At 44.2% G+C, this 19677-nt stretch overlaps 3 protein-coding genes across 4 annotated transcripts; all 3 read right to left on the bottom strand.

The window, feature by feature from the left end:
- Nucleotides 1-1070: 1070 nt before the first annotated feature.
- LOC146458069 (uncharacterized) lies at nt 1071-2407 on the bottom strand. Its single transcript, XM_085091269.1, has 2 exons — nt 1334-2407; nt 1071-1226 (listed from the first exon to the last, which is right to left on the bottom strand). Exon 1 carries the CDS (start codon nt 2373-2375, stop codon nt 1683-1685), a length of 693 nt encoding a protein of 230 aa, XP_084947395.1. The 5' UTR covers nt 2376-2407; the 3' UTR covers nt 1071-1226; nt 1334-1682.
- LOC146458068 (uncharacterized) lies at nt 2380-8510 on the bottom strand. Its single transcript, XM_085091208.1, has 4 exons — nt 8319-8510; nt 6998-8211; nt 3521-6709; nt 2380-3271 (listed from the first exon to the last, which is right to left on the bottom strand). The coding sequence occupies exons 2-4, from the start codon at nt 8002-8004 to the stop codon at nt 2380-2382; spliced, it is 5088 nt and encodes a 1695-aa protein (XP_084947334.1). The 5' UTR covers nt 8005-8211; nt 8319-8510.
- A 2376-nt stretch (nt 8511-10886) lies between these two features.
- LOC146458067 (membrane protein BRI3-like) lies at nt 10887-19609 on the bottom strand. Of its 2 annotated transcripts, none has more exons than XM_085091374.1 (4): nt 19559-19609; nt 19281-19365; nt 14438-14532; nt 10887-13161 (listed from the first exon to the last, which is right to left on the bottom strand). In XM_085091374.1, exons 3-4 carry the CDS (start codon nt 14523-14525, stop codon nt 12932-12934), a joined length of 318 nt encoding a protein of 105 aa, XP_084947500.1. In that variant the 5' UTR covers nt 14526-14532; nt 19281-19365; nt 19559-19609; the 3' UTR covers nt 10887-12931. The 2 variants fall into 2 exon arrangements, with proteins under 2 accessions (XP_084947500.1, XP_084947501.1); XM_085091375.1 differs by having other exon boundaries at nt 19273-19365; nt 19559-19603.
- Between the last annotated feature and the right edge of the window lie 68 nt (nt 19610-19677).

Here is a 19677-nt window from a genome sequence, read left to right as displayed (position 1 = left end):
TGCGAAGAAGAAAAACTCCATCCTTCTCAGTCCCATCAGGAGCATATAATGGGCTCCTGGTCCCACACAGAAAAAGAATCATGATCAGAGTGAGGTCAGTCTAGGACTGACCTTGAGGGAAGAAATCAAAATGGCGGGAAGGTACCTATATACTGCTTATGCTTGTGCCTCACGGCATATACAATTCTTGGTGGTTTGATAAATTAACTTACTGTGAGTGTTGTGAGTCGACATCAAATCTTTATTTTCATGGCCTTTGATAGTAAATCAAAAGTCTTCCTCAGTCTTTTTGTCTGAGATGTGCCGTTCGGCGCCCGGGGGGTGGGGGGAATCTCATATGAAAGGGGCGGGGAAGCTCGTCGTCTCGCTTAGGGGTGTAAATTTCTGATTTTGGTCTCACTTAGGGTGTTCTGGGTAAAACCCCATTACATTTAGCCGTGAAGGTATCGTTTAGGGTTTCACGCGAAAAGTTACTCGTGTATATTTTTATTTGTCTGTGTTTTAAAATGGTCTATTTTATTTAAAGTTTGAGCCATGCCCAGTAGTCCAGGCAGGCTAGGGGTAAGCCCCCTACCCTAGGGCATGAGATATCACGGAGGCCGAAGGAAGTAACCAGAGTTAAAACTCTTGAATTAGCCTTCAGTTAACTTTAATATTTTGTCCAATGTAAAACGTTTGGGGCGGGGGAGGAGGGGATGGGAGCAAAACACTGCAAAACCTGGCCGGACATATAGGTCTGCAAATTTTGTCATTTTGCATGAAGGATGGTATGCAAATTTAGATTACGTAGTTCAGTTGGCCCAGCCAACATACCACATCCTGGAGAATTAAACCTTTGAATGCAAATGGGAAAGTCTAATAAATGGTACCAGATTATTTTCTCCGTACATGCTGCAACATCTTTTTCTCTCGCGGCTAAAAATAGGAAACAAATTTCGTTCTCCTTACGGGCAATGTTTCTTAAGCCTTTTGAACGCGTTCACAACGCGCTGTAAACGCTTTGAAACCGGCTTTAACTGTGTTTCAAACGCGTTCAAAAGGCGTTTCAAACGCCTCCTACACGCGTTTCAAACGCGTTCTGTCGCGTTCCCAGTACCGCAGACACGGGGTGTTGTGTACTGGAGTTCGCCAGGTCAACCACAGTGAAGTACACGGCAAGGGCAGCAAGACTAATGCGTTTATTAGGATCAGGCTGAGCCGTCTATTTACAACACTTGCGGTGAAAACTAAAAAGAATACAATTGTCTAAGTCTAAAGAAACGGAAAAACTACGAATTCAACGCCGTAAAAAACGAAAGGAAAGAATACATGGAATTTTACAAGCGTAACTTACGTCTGATCTTGACTCCGGGGTTGAGAACAAGTTACTCCACGTTCTCTTAGAGACTCCGTTAGAAATAGCTCCGTGAACTCCTTACAGTTTGAAAACTCCTCGCAACTGAGAAACGTGCTTACAGAAAAAGGATCTTAATACATGTCTTTGACGTAAAGGAAATAATAATGAAAAAAGCTTTGTGCGGCTAGCCAAAAACGGATTTTCGGTAATCATGCAATCAATAAAACAAAGCTACAAACATAAGAGAACAAATAGTCCCTGAGTGTTTCTAAAGTGCATTGTTCTTGTCAGGAACGTGACACTCCTCGCCCAAGGATGATCAATCCTTGCTCCATTAAACTTTACTTCAGTGTTCAGTAGCTTGCATTCCATCGGCTTGTACAGGTACCAACAGAACAAGCTCCTTTATTGGGCGTAAGAACGTCTTCTTCTTGCCCTCTCTCCACAGTACGACTTGGGCCTTCCTTACTGCGCCATCCTCGCTCTTGATAGCTTCGGATATCAGTCCCAGGGGCCAGTTGTTTCGGTGGGCGCCGTCTTCTTTGACAAGGACTATATCACCAGCGTTGAGATTTCGCTTTGAACCATTCCACTTGCTTCTGCTTTGTAGTGTCTGCATATACTCCCGCCTCCAACGCAACCAGAACTGGTCTGCAAGGTATTGGACTCGTCTCCAACGACGCCGTGAGTATAGGTCTACAGGTAGGAATTCTCCAGGCGGGGGACCGAGAGGTCGTGTTTTCATAGTCAGAAGCATGGAAGGTGAGAGGGGTTCAGGCTCCTCCGTATCAGACAGGACGGTGGTTATGGGGCGTGCGTTAACGATCGCTGTTACTTCTGCCATTAGTGTTACTAGAAGTTCGTGTGTGAGTTGCGATCCCCCGAGCTCCAAGAACATGGCGTCCAACACGCGGCGTATGGTCCCTATCTGCCGCTCCCATGCACCGCCGAAATGCGAAGCGTATGGTGGGTTGAAACGCCATTCGCAACCTTGTTCTTTGACGTATCGCTCCAATCTGCGTTGGTCCATCTCCTTCATTGCTTCATCTAGTTCTGACTTCCCTCCTATGAAATTGGCACCTGAGTAGCGATGCGGGGCCTCGAAACGCGAAGAAGCGTCTAAGCGCACAGATGAAGGAACTTGTGTCCATAGACTCTAAGACCTCAATGTGGACGGCCCTGCTGCTGAGACAGGTGAAGACTAGACCCCAACGCTTAGAGCCGGTGGTTCCTCCTCTCGTCTTTCGAGTCTGAATCAGCCAGGGTCCGAAAACGTCAAAGCCAACGTTAGTGAACGATGGGGTAGCCTCTACCCTGTCGGCCGGTAGATCAGCCATTCGCTGCTTTAGGCGAGGTCCACGTAGCGTCTTGCAAAGAACACATAGACTGAGCTCCTTTGCTACCTCGTGATTTCCATCCACTAACCAATAACCAGCTTGTCGGATGGCGCCATGTGTAATTTGTCGTCCTTGATGATGGACTTGACCGTGATAATGGCGTACTATTAGCTTTGAGACGTGGAAACCCTTAGGTAATAACACGGGATGTTTCTCCTTGTACTCCAGCCTTGCACTTCGCAAGCGGCCACCTACGCGAAGTATGCCATTGTCGTCAGCGAACGGATCCAATCGATATAGGGCTGACTTCTTCATTTCACCTTTCTTCTCACTAATTCGCTCGCGGCGGCTTTCATCCCTGCTGAGATGTTCACGACGATACGACGTGAGCTCCTCTCCGAAGGCTTCTTCCTGGACGGTCTGAATTATGACTGTCATGGCTTGCTGAAGCTCCTTTAATGTGGGGTTGCGCAGCCGCGGTGCAGTCTTTGTTGCCACTGGCTTCCGCTCCCTTGTTTCTCGAGTCTTGAATTTTCTCCGTTTAAACTCCTTGACCAGAACAATAAGATCTGCAATTGCGCGCTGCAGCGAGGAAAGGCTTGAAAAACGTGAGAACCTATTAGCTCCCAAACCATGGCGTTTGTTTGTCTGTGTGATGAAAGTCGAAACTTCTTTCCTAACTTCTGGGTCGTCCTCGCTTATTGGAATCTCCTCTTGTTCTCCGTTTGTTGCTGCTGTTTCGTCTTGTAAGAAGCGCGGTCCAGTGAACCAGTCTGAAGCCGCGAGACTTTCTGCACTCAGACGACGTGTGGCAAGGTCTGCAGGGTTCTCGTTTGTATCCACTTACCTCCATTGGTTGGGGCTGGAGACTTTGCGAATTAGCTGCACGCGGTTTGCGACGTAAACGTAGAATCTCCGACTCTCGTTTTGAATGTAACCAAGGACAACTTTCGAATCCGTATAGAAGGTGATACCATCGATCTCCATGACAATTTCTTTGATAATCTTCGCTACGGATTGCGCAGCCAGAACAGCAGCACACAGCTCTAGGCGGGGAATACTTGTTGTCTGTAAGGGGGCTACTTTAGACTGGCCCAACAGTAGCGCTGTGCAAACGTTTCCCTTGCTGTCAACTTGACGCAGATAAATGGCGGCTCCGATTGCGTTCTCGCTTGCGTCTGAGAACGCGTGCATTTCTCTCCGAACAACAGTACCAAAGTCCACTGGGCGATAGCAGCGGGGAACTGATACCTTCTCCAATTTGTTAAGTGAGGTTCGCCATCTTTGCCATTGAGTTAGAAGTGCGTCTGGTAAAGGATCGTCCCATCCTAACGGTCTGTTTTCGGTCGTTTTCTTCCCCATGGCTACTAACTGTTGTAGCAGTAACCTCCCCTCCAACAGCACTGGTGCAGCAAGGCCTAGGGGGTCGTACACAGAGTTGACGATCGAGAGCACTCCTCTCCGTGTGAATGGCTTGTCAGGTGGAGAAACTTGGAAGGTAAAGTTATCTTTCTCAAGATCCCAGGAGACTCCGAGCGAGCGCTGTGCTGGCAAGCTGTCACGGTGCAAATCCAGGTCGCGCACTCCTTTCCCCCTGTCTTCTGTTGGGAAGGCCTCCATTACTTCAACTGAGTTTGACACGATCTTGTGAAGTCGTAAGTTCACTGTAGCTAGCATCGCTTGAGTCGTTTTGATGAGTGCGATGGCCTGTTCACCTGTGGGTAGCGAGGCTAGGCCGTCGTCTACATAGAAGTTACGGTGGACGAACTGAGCGGCTTCTTTACCAAATTTCTCCTCGCCGTCAGATGCCGTTCTTCTAAGGCCAAACGTGGCTACGGCTGGGCTGGGACCGTTACCAAAAAGGTGCACGTTCATGCGATACTCCATTATAGGCTTCCCAGGAGTGTTGTCTTCGAACCAGAGAAAGCGTAAGAAGTTTCTGTGGCTGGGGTCCACGTGGAAGGAGTGGAACATCTGTTCGATGTCGCACATTACGGCCGTTGTTTCCTTTCTGAAGCGAATAAGGACTCCCAAAAGACTGTTCATCAAGTCCAGGCCGGGAAGAAGCTCCTTATTGAGTGATACACCTCCAAATTCGGCAGATGAGTCGAATACCACTCGTATTTGAGTCGGCTTCTTGGGGTGGTAAACACCGAAGTGCGGTAAACACCATTCTTGGCCAGACTGGGAGTTGGCTGGTTGGGCTGGGGATGCGTGACCCTTGTCTAAGATCTTCTGCATGAACTCCAGGTAGTCTTTCTCCATTTGAGGTTTCTTTCTTAGCGTCCTGATAAGACCATTTAAGCGGTTGACTGCCTGACTTCGGTTGTTGGGCATCTTGGTATCTTTATGACGAAAGGGAAGTGGCATCTCCCAGTTACCGCTGTCGTTCTTGTTTATACCGGTCTCCATTATTTCTATGAACTTTCGATCTTCGCAGGAAAGGATGACGTCGTTATCTTCTCGTGTGGTGCGGAAGATATCATTCTCCGGTTCCTCTCTCCGTTCTGAGAAGCTCTCCTTGATTCTAAACTGGTTGGGGCACGGTATCAACTTGTAATGCTCTGGCTCCATGTGTTTCTTCCAAGGCTCTCCGTTGTTGGCCGAGAGGAGACTGGTGCGGCAAGCGAGCACGTGTGCTGGGCCTCCGACGATGTCTAGGCACATCTGTCCGATTATCGTCCAACCGAGCGAAAGCTTTTGTGCCCAGGGGGCTCCTTTGGGTCCGTTTTTAAACTCCCGAACCTTGAGCAGCTCTGGGGCGTCTCTCCCGAGGAGCAGATGGATGTCTGCGTTTGGATCCAGGGGTGGGATTTCGCCTGCAATCTCGTGAAGGTGAGGGAATCTCCTCGCCATCTCCGGTGTAGGAATTTCGCGCTTATCGTGAGGGATGCTGTCGCACTCGATCAGGGTGGGTAGATCTGACGTTACTCCATTAAGGGCTTGTATGGTTACACCTGCGACTCGCCGTCCGTATTTGATTTCCTTCTCGCCGCTGCATGTGGTGAGAAGGTACTTTTCCTCTGGACCGACCGCTCCTAGCTCATTGGCGAGTTCGCTGCTGATCAAGGACGAGTTACTTTGTTCGTCAACTATAGCGTAAATTCGGTGGAGAGTATTTGGTTTCTCTTTGTTCTTCACGTCGACCAATAGCAATTTGCTGCATGATACGCCACCCTCGATAGGCTTACAAGCGAGTGTACACTTGGTGTCAACGATTTCCGTGCTTGCGGCAAATCTCCTCGGCCTTTCCTTGTGAAGAAGCGCGATGTGGCGATCGTCTTTGCATATGCTGCACTGTATTTTCTTCCTACAGTCGCTGGCCCTGTGACCTTCGGATAGGCAGCGATAGCAAAGTCCGGCCTTAAGGATCCAGTCAGTTTTCTCTTCCAGGGGCTTAGCACCGAAAGCCTTACACTCTTCTAAGCTATGACCACCTCGTTCGTGAAAGGAGCATCGTTTTGTCTCCTCGATTTTGGGTGGGGCTGACTCCAGTTTGACACTAGCTGGCCCTGTGTTCGTTTTAAGTGTTCTCTTACTCTGAACTCTGCGATTGGGTGAGGGTGATGAGCTATTAGGAGTGTGCGTGGCGCCTGCGAAAATGTTTGGATTGTTTTTAATCCTTGAATGCCTTAGGACTACTTGGGAGAAGACACGAAAGCCGGGGTACTCATCTCCATTTTTCTCCGAGTACCTAGCGATTTCTTTCTCCCATTTTCCGCGTAAAGAAAGAGGCAACTTCTCAGCAATCGGTTGTATGGTATTTGGAAAGTTAAGGCACGCGAGACCTGGTAAGTAGGTCAATTGACTGTCCACATCGGCGCAAAGATCGGCAAATTCTTGTAACTTAGCATTTTCGTTTTCGCTGAAAGCGGCGGTTTTGTTCAAACGCTCCAACAATTCTTTAGTTATTACGGCCGCGCTGCCGAAACGCCTCTCCAACTCCCCCCATAGGTCGTTCAATAGCGTGCCGGGATCATGCTGTTTTCGCTTCCGGTAATTGTCAACCAGTTTTTGAGCTTCTCCGCTGGTGAAACTACGCAAATAATTTATTTCCTGAACGGGGTAAACGTTAACATCGCTGATCACTGCTTTGAAGGCCGCTTTCCACGGATGGAAAAGCGTGGGATCTCCGCTGAAGGTGTCTGGATGACATTTCGGAAGATTTTGTCTCGCCAATCCCGAAACTATTTGTTGATTTGCAGATGTCAACGATTCAATTAGCTGACTCCCGGTTATGTTAAATGCGTAGTCTGAAATGTCAGCCGTCTCCTCTCCCTAACCCACAGTGGGTTAGGGGGAGGAGACGGCTGACATTTCAGACTAGTTAAATGCGATAAATGACTGCGGAAGCACGTGCCGCGAATTTTCGCCATTGTCTTCCCGCTGGTTTGGGGTCGAGCGCAATTTCGTGCGTGGGGTTCCGGAAATTCCCTTGAGAGGTGTGTTCTCTTGTCTCTCGGGGCCTCTCGCCAGAAGAGTGCTTTGTTCTGTTGAGTTGCGTTTAGGCGGAGGAATTTCCGGCGGTGAGAAAGAATGAACCCACGTGGATGTTCTTTCGTCGCTTTTAGCCTTTGGAATCCCCTCGATTTCTAATTTCGCGTTTTCTTCATTTTCCTCCTCATTTATAGCTTGCTCGATCGCTTTGAGCTTCGCATGTGCTATTGCGACTTTTTTCTCCGCGGCGATAATTGCTAGCTCCTTTGCGTGTTCCGCGCGTTCTTGTTGACGTGTGCGCTCAATTTCTGCTTCGCGTTGTTTGCGCTCGTGCTCTTTTTCGGCGACCATTTTCTCATAGTCCGCGCTTTCCCGTGCCGCTGCCGCTTCGGCGAGCGCTTTCATTCTGGCGCTACTCGCTCTGGACGAGCCTGCAGAGGATTTGCTACGGCGCGAGTGATGAGATAAACGCGAGCTTGTCTCCAACAATTTGTCGGATTGTCTACTTTTTATTTCTTGTATTAACTTTAATGCTAGGTCGAGAGTTAGGCTCTCTTCCACAAGACGAACTTCTACGTCCCCAAAGTAATTGTGTTTATCTTGCGCGTAAAGGCTTCTTATTTCTTGCAATTTTATGTTTAATTCCCCAGAGAATCCCTCAAGGTCACGCAAGACTTCGTCCAGATCCGATCCTTCGTTTATCTCCTCAGTGGATCGTATGACGTCTTTGAGCATCTTGTGCACGACATTTGCTTCCCTATGTTTCTGATCGATTTCATTTTCTAACGCTTTTCTAGACATTGCTTTAACTCTTTTATCGGGATCTCGACCGACTACTTCTTGATGTGACGAAACTTCTCCTTTGTTTGGCGTATCGGCTTCCTGGCCACTCATTTTCGGCGCTGATTACTCAGTTACGGCTTACCTCAATCTGTTCTTTACCAGACTTTTCACTGTCGCGTTCCCAGTACCGCAGACACGGGGTGTTGTGTACTGGAGTTCGCCAGGTCAACCACAGTGAAGTACACGGCAAGGGCAGCAAGACTAATGCGTTTATTAGGATCAGGCTGAGCCGTCTATTTACAACACTTGCGGTGAAAACTAAAAAGAATACAATTGTCTAAGTCTAAAGAAACGGAAAAACTACGAATTCAACGCCGTAAAAAACGAAAGGAAAGAATACATGGAATTTTACAAGCGTAACTTACGTCTGATCTTGACTCCGGGGTTGAGAACAAGTTACTCCACGTTCTCTTAGAGACTCCGTTAGAAATAGCTCCGTGAACTCCTTACAGTTTGAAAACTCCTCGCAACTGAGAAACGTGCTTACAGAAAAAGGATCTTAATACATGTCTTTGACGTAAAGGAAATAATAATGAAAAAAGCTTTGTGCGGCTAGCCAAAAACGGATATTCGGTAATCATGCAATCAATAAAACAAAGCTACAAACATAAGAGAACAAATAGTCCCTGAGTGTTTCTAAAGTGCATTGTTCTTGTCAGGAACGCGATTTAAACACGTTCAAAATACGTTTCAAACGCGTTCAAAACGGTTTTAAAACTTATCAATAATTAATAAAACTTTAACGCGTTTTGAACGCGTTGAAAACGCGTCTTGAACGCCCTTAAAACGCGTTTTGAACGCGTTCACAACGCGCTGGAGCCGGCTTTAACTGTGTTTCAAACACGTTCAAAAGGCGTTTCAAACGCCTCCAACACGCGTTTCAAACGCGTTAAAAATGCGTTTTAAATGCGTTCAAAAGGCGTTTCAAACGCGTTCAATACGCGTTTTAAACGCCCCCGACCTTTGGCTCAACAAAGTGTTGAACACATGTTGGAACAAATGTTGAAACCGTTTACATGGGCCTTTACCTGAAGCGGTTAGTCCGTCACCGAAGGCTGTCAGTTAGGTGGAAGTTTCCATTTCTTGGAAAACATGAGCTAATACACTTTAAGTGAGCTTACAGACATGAGATTATGGATTGCAGTGAGAGATTGTCCTATCAATTTAGGGGCTGTAACATACAGGTACTTTTGCCTGACACTTGGTCTCGGAACTGGTTGAACTGGCTGGACACTATATCTGCTCTGGGACAAGGTTACGGATTGACCGTGACACAGTGCAAAACACTGCCGACTCCATTCACCTGGCCCACTTCTTACATAGATGTACTGGATGCTGAAACAATAATTATACGAGGTCTAAGAGATTGAATAATTACAGATTGAGCTTAACTAGGGAATACCCCGCCACTCCAAAAGTAATCCTGGAAAGAGTGGCTACGTGGCTACGCAGATACCACGTAGCGGCGTAGCCACGTAGCCACGTAGCCACGTAGAAGTCATGACAATATGACTATGCCTCGTTCTTTGTGTGAGCGGCGTAGCTGCGCAGCCGCGTAGCCACGTAGCTGCGTAGCGACGTAGCTGCGTAGCCACGTAGCCGCGTAGCCGCGTAGCTGCGTAGCCACGCAGCCGCGTAGAAGTGCATGACTGTATGACTATGCCTCGTTCTTTGTGTGAGCGGCGTAGCTGCGTAGCCGCGTAGCGACGTAGCCGCGTAGCCACGTGGCCGCGTAGCCACGTAGCTGCGTAGCGACGTAGCTGCGTAGCCACGTAGCCGCGTACCTGCGTAGCCGCGTAGCCGCGTAGCTGCGTAGCCGCGTAGCCGCGTAGCCACGTAGCCTCGTAGTCGCGTAGCCGCGTAGCTGCGTAGCCACGTATCCGCTTAGCCGCGTAGCCACGTAGCCGCCTAGCCGCGTAGCTGCGTAGCCACGTAGCCGCGTAGCTGCGTAGCCGCGTAGCTGCGTAGCCGCGTAGCCGCGTAGCCTCGTAGCAGCGTAGCCGCGTAGCTGCGTAGCCACGTATCCGCTTAGCCGCGTAGCCACGTAGCCGCCTAGCTGCGTAGCCACGTAGCCGCGTAGCTGCGTAGCCGCGTTGCCACGTAGCCGCGTAGCTGCGTAGTTACGTAGCCGCGTAGCCACGTAGCCGCCTAGCCGCGTAGCTGCGTAGCCCCGTAGCCACGTAGCCTCGTAGCTAGCTGCGTAGCCACGTAGCCGCCTAGCCGCGTAGCTGCGTAGCCACGTAGCCGCGTAGCCGCGTAGCTGCGTAGCCACGTAGCCGCGTAGCTGCGTAGCCGCGTGGCCGCGTGGCCGCGTAGCCGCGTGGCCGCGTAGCCACGTAGCCGCGTAGCTGCGTAGCCACGTAGCCGCGTAGCCACGTAGCCGCGTAGCTGTGTAGCCACGTAGCCGCGTAGCCGCGTAGCCACGTAGCTGCGTAGCCGCGTAGCCACGTAGCCACGTAGCTGCTAGCCGATTTCTTGATCACAATATTGCCCTATAATGACCTTATTCAAAACAGTTACCAATTTAATATTCTCTTGTTGGTCAGTCATATTAGCCATCTGGATACCACGTAGCTGCGGAATACCCCGCCACTCCAAAAGTAATCCTGGAAAGAGTGGCTACGTGGCTACGCAGATACCACGTAGCGGCGTAGCCACGTAGCCACGTAGAAGTGCATGACTGTATGACTATGCCTCGTTCTTTGTGTGAGCGGCGTAGCTGCGTAGCCGCATAGCCGCGTAGCCACGTAGCCGCGTAGCCGCGTAGCCACGTAGCTGCTGGCCGATTTCTTGATCACAATGTTGTCCTATAGACCTTATTCAAAACAGTTACCAATTTAATATTCTCTTGTTGGTCAGTCATATTAGCCATCTGGATACTCTGGATTACATTAGTCTATTTAATAAATATAATTTACATACCAGGTCATATATCCCATTTCAAGCAATTTATTGGCTCTAGTACACTAAGTATACATTTGTTGTGGGATAACAGTCAATTACCAGGGGTGGTGGAAAATTAATACTGAGCAAACTATTGCATTACCCATGCCTACCTAGCCACTCTCCGTAGGGGGTACTCCTTGGTATTTTTGACTGGGGTGTGTGTCTCGGTTCTCCAAACTCTCACTCTATTTTAGACCAAAATATGTAATTTTCCAATTTGTAATTTTCCATTTTTAGACCTAGTTTATAGAATCCATACCCATTTCTGTAAATTCCATTCTTGTTTTCAGACTTTCAGACCAACATGGTTAAAATCTATACTTCATGTCTAACCAAAAGTACTCAAAAACCGATACCTTTTGGGCTGGATTAAGTAACAGGGGAGTACCCTGTAGGCTGAGAGTCAAAATCAACACTTTCCAATTAAATCAACACTTTCCAATTTAATTTACAGTTATTTAAGAGCTGCACTTTAATTAAATGTACCCCAGTGTTCTGGTGGGATATTGGCTGCTGAACAGTGTAACTGTAGAAAAAGCAAGCATATTAAATATTAAAATAATGAGTTATAAGGATGATTTAATTGCCCTTCAAAAGTAATGAAATTGAACAAGAGCTTAAATGTACAGAAGAGAAGATACAAAATGATCAAGTAAACCAGTTAAGCTTTAAGCACTATCTACGCAATGGTGGATTACATTAAAATTTTGCCTCTCAAACCATGATGTGGAAAGCTTGAACACAGCAAGCATGTATAACTTTTAACTAGTACAATATAATAAAACTTAAAAAAACTTTAAAACTCTTCTAAAAAATTTACTTAATATTCTCTTTTTCTGGAATATCTTGCCTCCAACTCAATTGTTTTTAGGTGGGTATCATCCTCCTCCTAACAAACTGTGGAGGTACATATAATGACAGAGACTTGACCCATTCAGATAACAATAAAACAAAACTATTCAAAGGGCATGCTATCCTCTCAATCACTATCATAAAGAACGAGACAATTCATACTTTCTAGCTGCCTTAGCCCTTTACTTCATTTCAAATCAACTGTCCACCCAGCCCTAGCTTCACAAGCTTTTGCGTGTCACGTATTTCTAGTAATGTATAATATGTGAATCAATTGATCAAAATTTAGGCACCATCATGAAAACACTGGATTTTTACATTTTCATTTTGGTGCTGACCAAAGGCTTCGCCAGATTGGCTATCTATCAAACCAAAATCTAATGAAAGCTTGTGGCAAATATCAGGCATATAAATTTTGAAACAATTATAACATTTTTTAATGCTTTAAAAGCAATAGCTACACAGGGCTGCCATTTAGGCTGTGAACAAGCAATCATGCTGTGAAGAATGACACCTGTTACACAGATACATATTTATTCACAAATTAACAACAAGATTAGTTTGTTGTCCAAGTGTACTGCATCTAGATTAGTGCAACCTGAAACAAAAAATTTAATGACAGCCCTTGCTACAGTGTATATCACAAGTAAACTACAGAAGGGTATAATTTAATGTAACTTCTGTTCAATTTAGATTCCATATACTGGATCTCAAAAGGCAGCCCAGTATGCAAGTATGTATTCAATTGAAAAAACATTGTCTTGTGCAAATAATTTGTGAATTGTAAACGATCAAACTTCTGTCCAATTTAGATTCCATAAACTGGATCTCAAAAGGCAGCCCAGTATGCATGTATATTCAATTGAAAAAACATTGTCTTGTGCAAATTGTGAATTGTAAACGATCAATATGACCTGAGCAAATCCATAATTATTTTTGTGTGTTTTTTCTCATTTTTTTCCAAGAGAAAAATGTAAAATTAAATTTGCTAAGAAGGATAATGCATATTTAAGATCGTGGGCCATACGCTTTCCAGAAATTAAGCTACCTGTACAACAGGTTGGGTCTGACAACATCTTCAAATTATGGAGTATGTGACATGTATTTATATATAATAATATATAATGCTCCATATATAAGTGATGCTAAGTACATTAATGTTTCCCGATGCACAATTTATTTATGAATATGTCATTCCACAGTGACTACAGCGTTTCTCCGTCAACAACAAACAACAGACCAGACCAAGTGGGAAAAAGCAAACTGCCAGGCAAATCCCCAGGGGGGTGAAATTATCCTGAAGATTTCCAGTGTGGCAGGCTGGACAGTTTCCACGGACATAGACGTATGTTACTGGAGCTGCTGGTGCCCCAATGGGTTGATAACCGGGTGGTGCTCCCCCTTGAAAGCCTATGGACAGAAAGAAACAAAACAAACAACACATTGAATCCAATGGCACAATAAAATGCAGGGTGTGAATTGAATATGAGTAACCAGGGGCCAGCTGTTCAAAACCCGATTAACGCTTTAGTCCCTGATTAAAGTTAACTGAGGTCCCCTTAAAAAAGTTTTAAATTAAAGCTTACTTTAAGCTAATGGTAAGGAAAAGTCAAAGTTCAAGCTGAGGGACAAAAATCTTTTGAAAGAATCCCCATTGACTGGTATTTAAACTCAAATCAAAGTTTACATTATTTTACTTAACAGGATTACCCAATTAAATCACTCACTAAGACAGACTTCAAACAACTGGGCCCGACTTGCTGTACATTATTATAATCATCTACTTGGTAAGGTGCCTCTCCCAATTACGCGTAGTTACTGCCCACAAAGTGGGCTACTGATCAGACTGTCTACTAAACAATACTGTCTAATTAGTGCTGCCTTGATTACTTAGCACTGCACCCATTGACAACAGCATGCTGCTTTTTCAAAGTACCTGTTGTGAGCCCTAGAAATTAATTAACGTACATGTACTACTTCAATGAGTCAAAGTAAAACAAAAATGTGGTTTGAGAATGATGTATTATTCTAGAAAGTGACACAGGCATACTCAGAAAAAGAGTATGCCTGTGTCACTTTCTAGAAAATACATCATTCTCATTCATTCACCAGGCTGGAAATATACCATCACATTTATTTCAAAAATGCGGTTCGTTTTAAACCTTCATATTGGCATTAATTTGAACTGAGTTTGTTGTCAGAGTTGGAGAAAGAAAATGTATTAAATTTAATAATGTATTATTACTTTGATTACAAATATTTTGTAAGTACTTAATTAATTGATAACAACATTTTATGTGTCCCCCCCCCCCCTGCCAAAAAACAAAAAAAAAAAAAAAAAAACGAAAACAAAAAGCCACCCTTGCATATAATTATTAGTGCCATGTCAAACAAGGGAAATCAAAATAATAATCTTATATGAGTGCCGGCACATTTATAAGTAGATTGTAGCTTTAAAGGAGCCAGCTTGACAGGAAAAATTGTGGCCAGTCATAAGATATAGAACTAATTAAATCTTGGAAGTCTCCCCTACCATTAGTCATTTTCAAACTCTGAATACAGTGTATTCTGCTATAATCATGACAGTAGTGAGTGAAGACACCTGCAGTAATGCTAGCCCTGAGTCACTGTAATTCTCAATGAAAATTGCATGTGAATGCAACAATTTGCATACATAAAAGCTTACTTGGCATATATCCTGGGACAGGTGCATTTGTAACAACTGGTTGTGTCTGGTATCCCTGTGGGGGAGTGTAAGGAGGAGGCGCAGACATCGCAGGGCTGTAAATTAAATTAATATCAAATTTGTTTAATAAAGGTAGCAGTAAACAATCCTTGTGGGTCCCTGTGGCCCTCATATCATGGTACTAACCCAGTGAGTTCATTCATTGATCAAAGGTCATAGTACTTAGTTTATCAGACCTGTGAATCAAGAAAGATATGGCATTTTTTCTAATCTTAAGCCATTTTTAAGCTCCTCAAGCCCAGAGAAATGTAAACTCGTGAATAACATTACGGAGCCACTAATTGGCTTTTTTTTGGCAAATAATTTTCATTTTGATTTATTCTCTCTTTCAAAGCAAAAGAAAAAATGATGTTCACAATGGCTTTGTTATGTGTCATTAAATACTTATCACATACGTGATAGAAAACATTTCAATAAAAATTATATGCATCATTTTGGGTCAAATAGTGCACAATTAAAATAAGCATTCTCACTGGTTCACTTAATTCAGTAGTTTGATTTGCTATATTGCAGACTCCATGTTCATGCGAAGATACAATAAAATGTAGCTAGACATCTCACTGATTTTACAGCACTTTCGTTAAAAAAATGTTTTGTGTAAAAAGCACACTGTGTTACAGTGCGACAACTGTTACCGGGGTCACTCAAATAAAACTGGCCAATCAGATTGCAGGACAAGAATTTCAACCAAAGCCGATTGAACCAATCACAAGCAGACGAAAAAAAAACTGCAGTTAAAACCCAAAAGTTCTGATTGGCCAGTATTAAGTGACCCCGGTAATAGTAGACAGAGTAGTTGCACTGTAAAATTGTTTATCTGGCAATATTTCTCTTTAGTATAATTACTCAGGTGATTATAGAGATTCTGTTGATCTGATTGGTCGAGGATTGTGTCATATCCTGCTATAATCACCTCGCGCGAGGTGATTATAGTGAGAGCACTAGCTTTCAAAATGGCCGCTTAGCTATTTGTTGACATTTCTGAAAAAGAAGTAAATAGGATGAAAGAAAATGCAATTCCGAAAGGCACTGAAGATGCAGCTAAGTCCGAGGTGATACTTTTCGAAGGCAAGAGATGAAAATTTTGCTAATTGTGATAAAAAACCCTTGTAAATTGCATGTTGTCGATCTCGATGACTTAAAATGAAGACAACAAATTAAGTTAAATTCGAGCAAGATTTTCTTTATTAACAAAAGGAAGTGAACATGATCACTCCCTTTAAGTAACTCGGTGACTTTACTGGAAATAGAGAATGTATGGGTGGTGCAAGTAATCCTATGCACAAGGTGGTAATGTAAAAAGAAAACCAAATATGGGAAGTTCAAAACTATGTGTATAGACAGGAACCATTTCAAAAGGATAGAATTGATGGCAAGCTACAAGACGAGAAGGCAGAGTTGAGCTTTCATGGTAATCCCGAGGGGATAAACTCAACAACTGCTGCTTCTACAAATATCAAAATGGTAACTGCTCCTAAGTAGGATGCCTAAAAGGTGTGTAATTCCCCAATAATAAAATATCGGTTTCAGCTCCATGAAGGGATTCGGAAGAACACATATTTATGTCAAGTAACAGGCAAATACAGAGAACAAACTGTAACAAGGGATGGGAGAACTAGACCCACACGAGAACGACTTCATGAAACCATGTAAAAAAAACAACCCACTAAATAGATACTTGTTAGGATATGGTGAAATAAGTGATAAAATGATTGGGCTACAAATATTTCTAGATATGTGGAGATGTAAACAAATGAATGCTGCTAAAGAAATGGGCATCCCTTCAGCAAATGTCAAGTACACAGCTATGGTGAGGTGACAGCACAGGACACTTTTATGATAACACACCAGGTATCTAAACTTGGCCAGGATAATATGAACCCAAAGCACATAGGATCGAGAACAAAATATGGTTGCAGGGAGAAAGGTTGGGGCAAAGAACCCAGTTGACAACTACAACTACAACTAGAAGGCAACTAAAATATAGGACATTAGGGCCTTATGTGGGAGAATGTCTAGACTGTGTATGACAGTTAGCTGATAGTAATGCTATAATCATGTCAAACATAACCAACAAACAACCCCATTTTCCACTTTGGTTGGGATCAAGAGGTGCGAGCATTGTGGCCTGTGGAAGAGGGAATGTCGGCGAAACTGCGCTGCCCTAAACGCTCGAACGAAATAATAATTTTTTTTCGGGAAAAAACATAAGCTTAAACGTAAATAATGGAAATAAATGTAATAAGAGATGGAAGCAATTATTGACCGGAATTGATCATGAACTTGGCGTAAAGAAAGGAGATGACTAAGCTTACCGAACGTACGTGGAACGTAAGGGGCCGGGTAAAGAAAATATAAAAGAAAGCTAACCTGGGTAAACGAAAAATACGCAGTAGCAATAAAAGAAAAACACCTAAGGTCAACGGGCGCAAAGCTACCATGATAAAGGTACCAGACGACTACCGTGCATAGAACGGAAATAGAGGTAGTTACTTCTACAGCTTACGTGAAATACCAAGATCTGAGAACAGGAACTGGCGTAGAAAACAGAACTTAAAACAACTCCTGGACGAAAGATGACAGTAAACTTGAAGGTTAACTCAATTCGCGGCTATATTTAGAACGAGCAACAGAATGTACAGTCAAACAACGAACATATAAACAAGGTAGATGAACTGGGATGCGACATTCTACGGCGAGGCGAGGAGTGCTGGGTATGGGAACACACTTCGGCCCCGGGTATGTAACGCAAGGAGTGGACTAAGGGGTTTAGGGAATGGAATTACAAGAGGGGATAGCTATAGCTAAAATATGGCAAAGGAAAAAACAATGGCGGACGTGTTTGGGTGGCTCAATAAATGAAATAGATAGGCAAACAAAACAAAAAACACAGCACCTGATGGAAGTAGTCGAAGTAGAGCGAAGAACGGCGGCTGTAACGGTAAAGGAGAGGAGTGACGGAGCTGACGAATCCATCCCGAGCGGCGGGCCTGACTGGGCAGCTTCGAGATATATGGTGCCTTTACAGTCTACGTGTGGATACGAGTCAAATGGTCCTGCAAGAGCGTCGGTGAAGAGCGCGATGCCGACAGATGGTTACGACCAACTGAGGCCATGCTGCGGGTGGAAGATCTTCTGAGTGTGACGGAGCGGTGTAGCCGAGTTTAGTGTGGTGAAGATGGCATGGTGAAATGAGACAAAATGGAATACATTCTGCTCACGATAATCAGAGTCAATGAAAAGCTTCGCTACCACTGTATTGTGTCTCTTCGTAGAACATCCGTTCAGGCCAGAAAAACTCGAACGCGTGGCACGTGCGAGTATTAAACGGCACGCCGACGAAAACTTTCAGGGGCCTTACTTTCCGACAAATTCTCCAATTGTTGGGCCTGGTAAGAACTTCTAAAGGTCATGTTAAATAGTTGCCTTCTACATGCTTTTTGTTACATTTTTTACAGCGTAACAGTAAATAAAACCACTTCGTTACATTTTTTACAGCATAACAGTAGATAAAACCACGTCGTAACCAAGTGTGACTTAGAACCTTCTATCACACATTTAAAGCTAGACAGCGTTCAATGTCAGGGCCAATGGCCAGGGTTGTACTATGCTTATGATAGACTTTACATCATAGCAAACGCGACATGAATGCACCATTCACTGGTTTAGCCATTCAGAAAAAGCGAACTAACTTGTCTCCAGACAATGTCGCAACATATTACCATGTGACTATTGACTAACGTGACAATGATACAGTGATAAGTCTAAAGTACAGTGCGTAGAGATGCCACCCGGGGCTAAGGGCGTCACGTTCCATTAACTGCGTTTTACAATTGTATTGTAAAACTTTCTTAAATTCGAGCAAGATTTTCTTTATTAACAGAATGATTTCACAAACAAAACGAGTTTGAGACAGCATGGAAGTAAACAAGATGAACAAATGTCTCTGTAAGTTTTACGTTTCAATGACGAGAAAAGAAAACAGTTTTTATAGTCTGAAAACTAGTTTGTTGTCGGTTCGAGCGGCTCTCGACCACCATCTAAAGTCACCGCCTCCCAACAAAATATTTTCATCCGCGACAATCGTGTACTTGTTTAGTGAAGCCAACAAATGACTTAATTCCTACCTGAAGCAGCTTATCTCCGAGGGCAATTTATAAACGTCCGTTAACCGGCGAAGCCATCATGTCAACATGAAATTGTGCAATAAAATGCTATCGCTAACACTTGTGATCCCGGCTCGAGTTTTACACCGAACAGCCTGGTTCATCTCTATCCATTTTGGTTAACGGGTCGGAGAAACCCAACATTCATTCACAGAAGTCAGTGCTTCGTCTCAATGAAGCGGCAGTTATTCTAAAGAATACTGACATTCTGCTCAAGGCCGTGTGCAGTTTATTGATTGCGCATGTGATTTCGATTGAGCATGTGATCGGCAGACTGCGCGTCTCTGTTCATTGACGCGTGACGATTTGAAACAAACAAACACACAAATCGACATTTTTCGGACGGTACTTGTTTTTCTCTGATAATCACCTGAGTAATTATACTAAAACAATTATTCGCCTCAGGCTCAGTAAATATTGGTGAATATTCCCCTCGACTTTGTCTCGGGAAATATTCACCAATATTTACTTCGCCTTCAGCGAATAATTGTTAAGTAGTGGGAAGTTTTATTGCCAGGCAACCTCACTGACAGACAGTGGGCTCATACGAATTTGGCTTCGATTAAAAATAAAATACATTATAATAGCGATAATGAGTGAATTGTATACTAGCTCACCAATGCCTTGAAAATTCGACAGTCCACTAGATGGTTAACTTCCCTTGTTGAATATTGTTTCTACTCAGACTCAGCAACGATCAATCTGTACAATTCAAACCACATGAATGAAAGTTATCAACATCTGATGTACGATCACGAACTATACTCAGTGCTTTTTCTGAGCTTAAAAGGCTCTTTTTAATGGGCCAACCGGTCTATGAAATTATATATCATTCAGTCACCACCAACACGTGGAGATTGTGAGTGAAATCGAAAAAGGAAGGGAGGAAACTCACCTTTAACGTTCATAAATATAAAAGCCGTATGCACGCTCCTCTCACACCATCTAGAATGACATCACTTGTAAAGTGCTTCAGTCATGTGACAAACCTGTGGCGGTCACGAAGACTCCCCC

This window comes from Pavona decussata, unplaced genomic scaffold (genome assembly GCF_977016875.1).
Source record: "Pavona decussata unplaced genomic scaffold, jaPavDecu1.1 SCAFFOLD_234, whole genome shotgun sequence".
NCBI lineage: Eukaryota > Metazoa > Cnidaria > Anthozoa > Scleractinia > Agariciidae > Pavona > Pavona decussata.
Note: the sequence above shows the minus strand (reverse complement) of the source record. Positions and strands in the feature narration are given on the sequence as shown.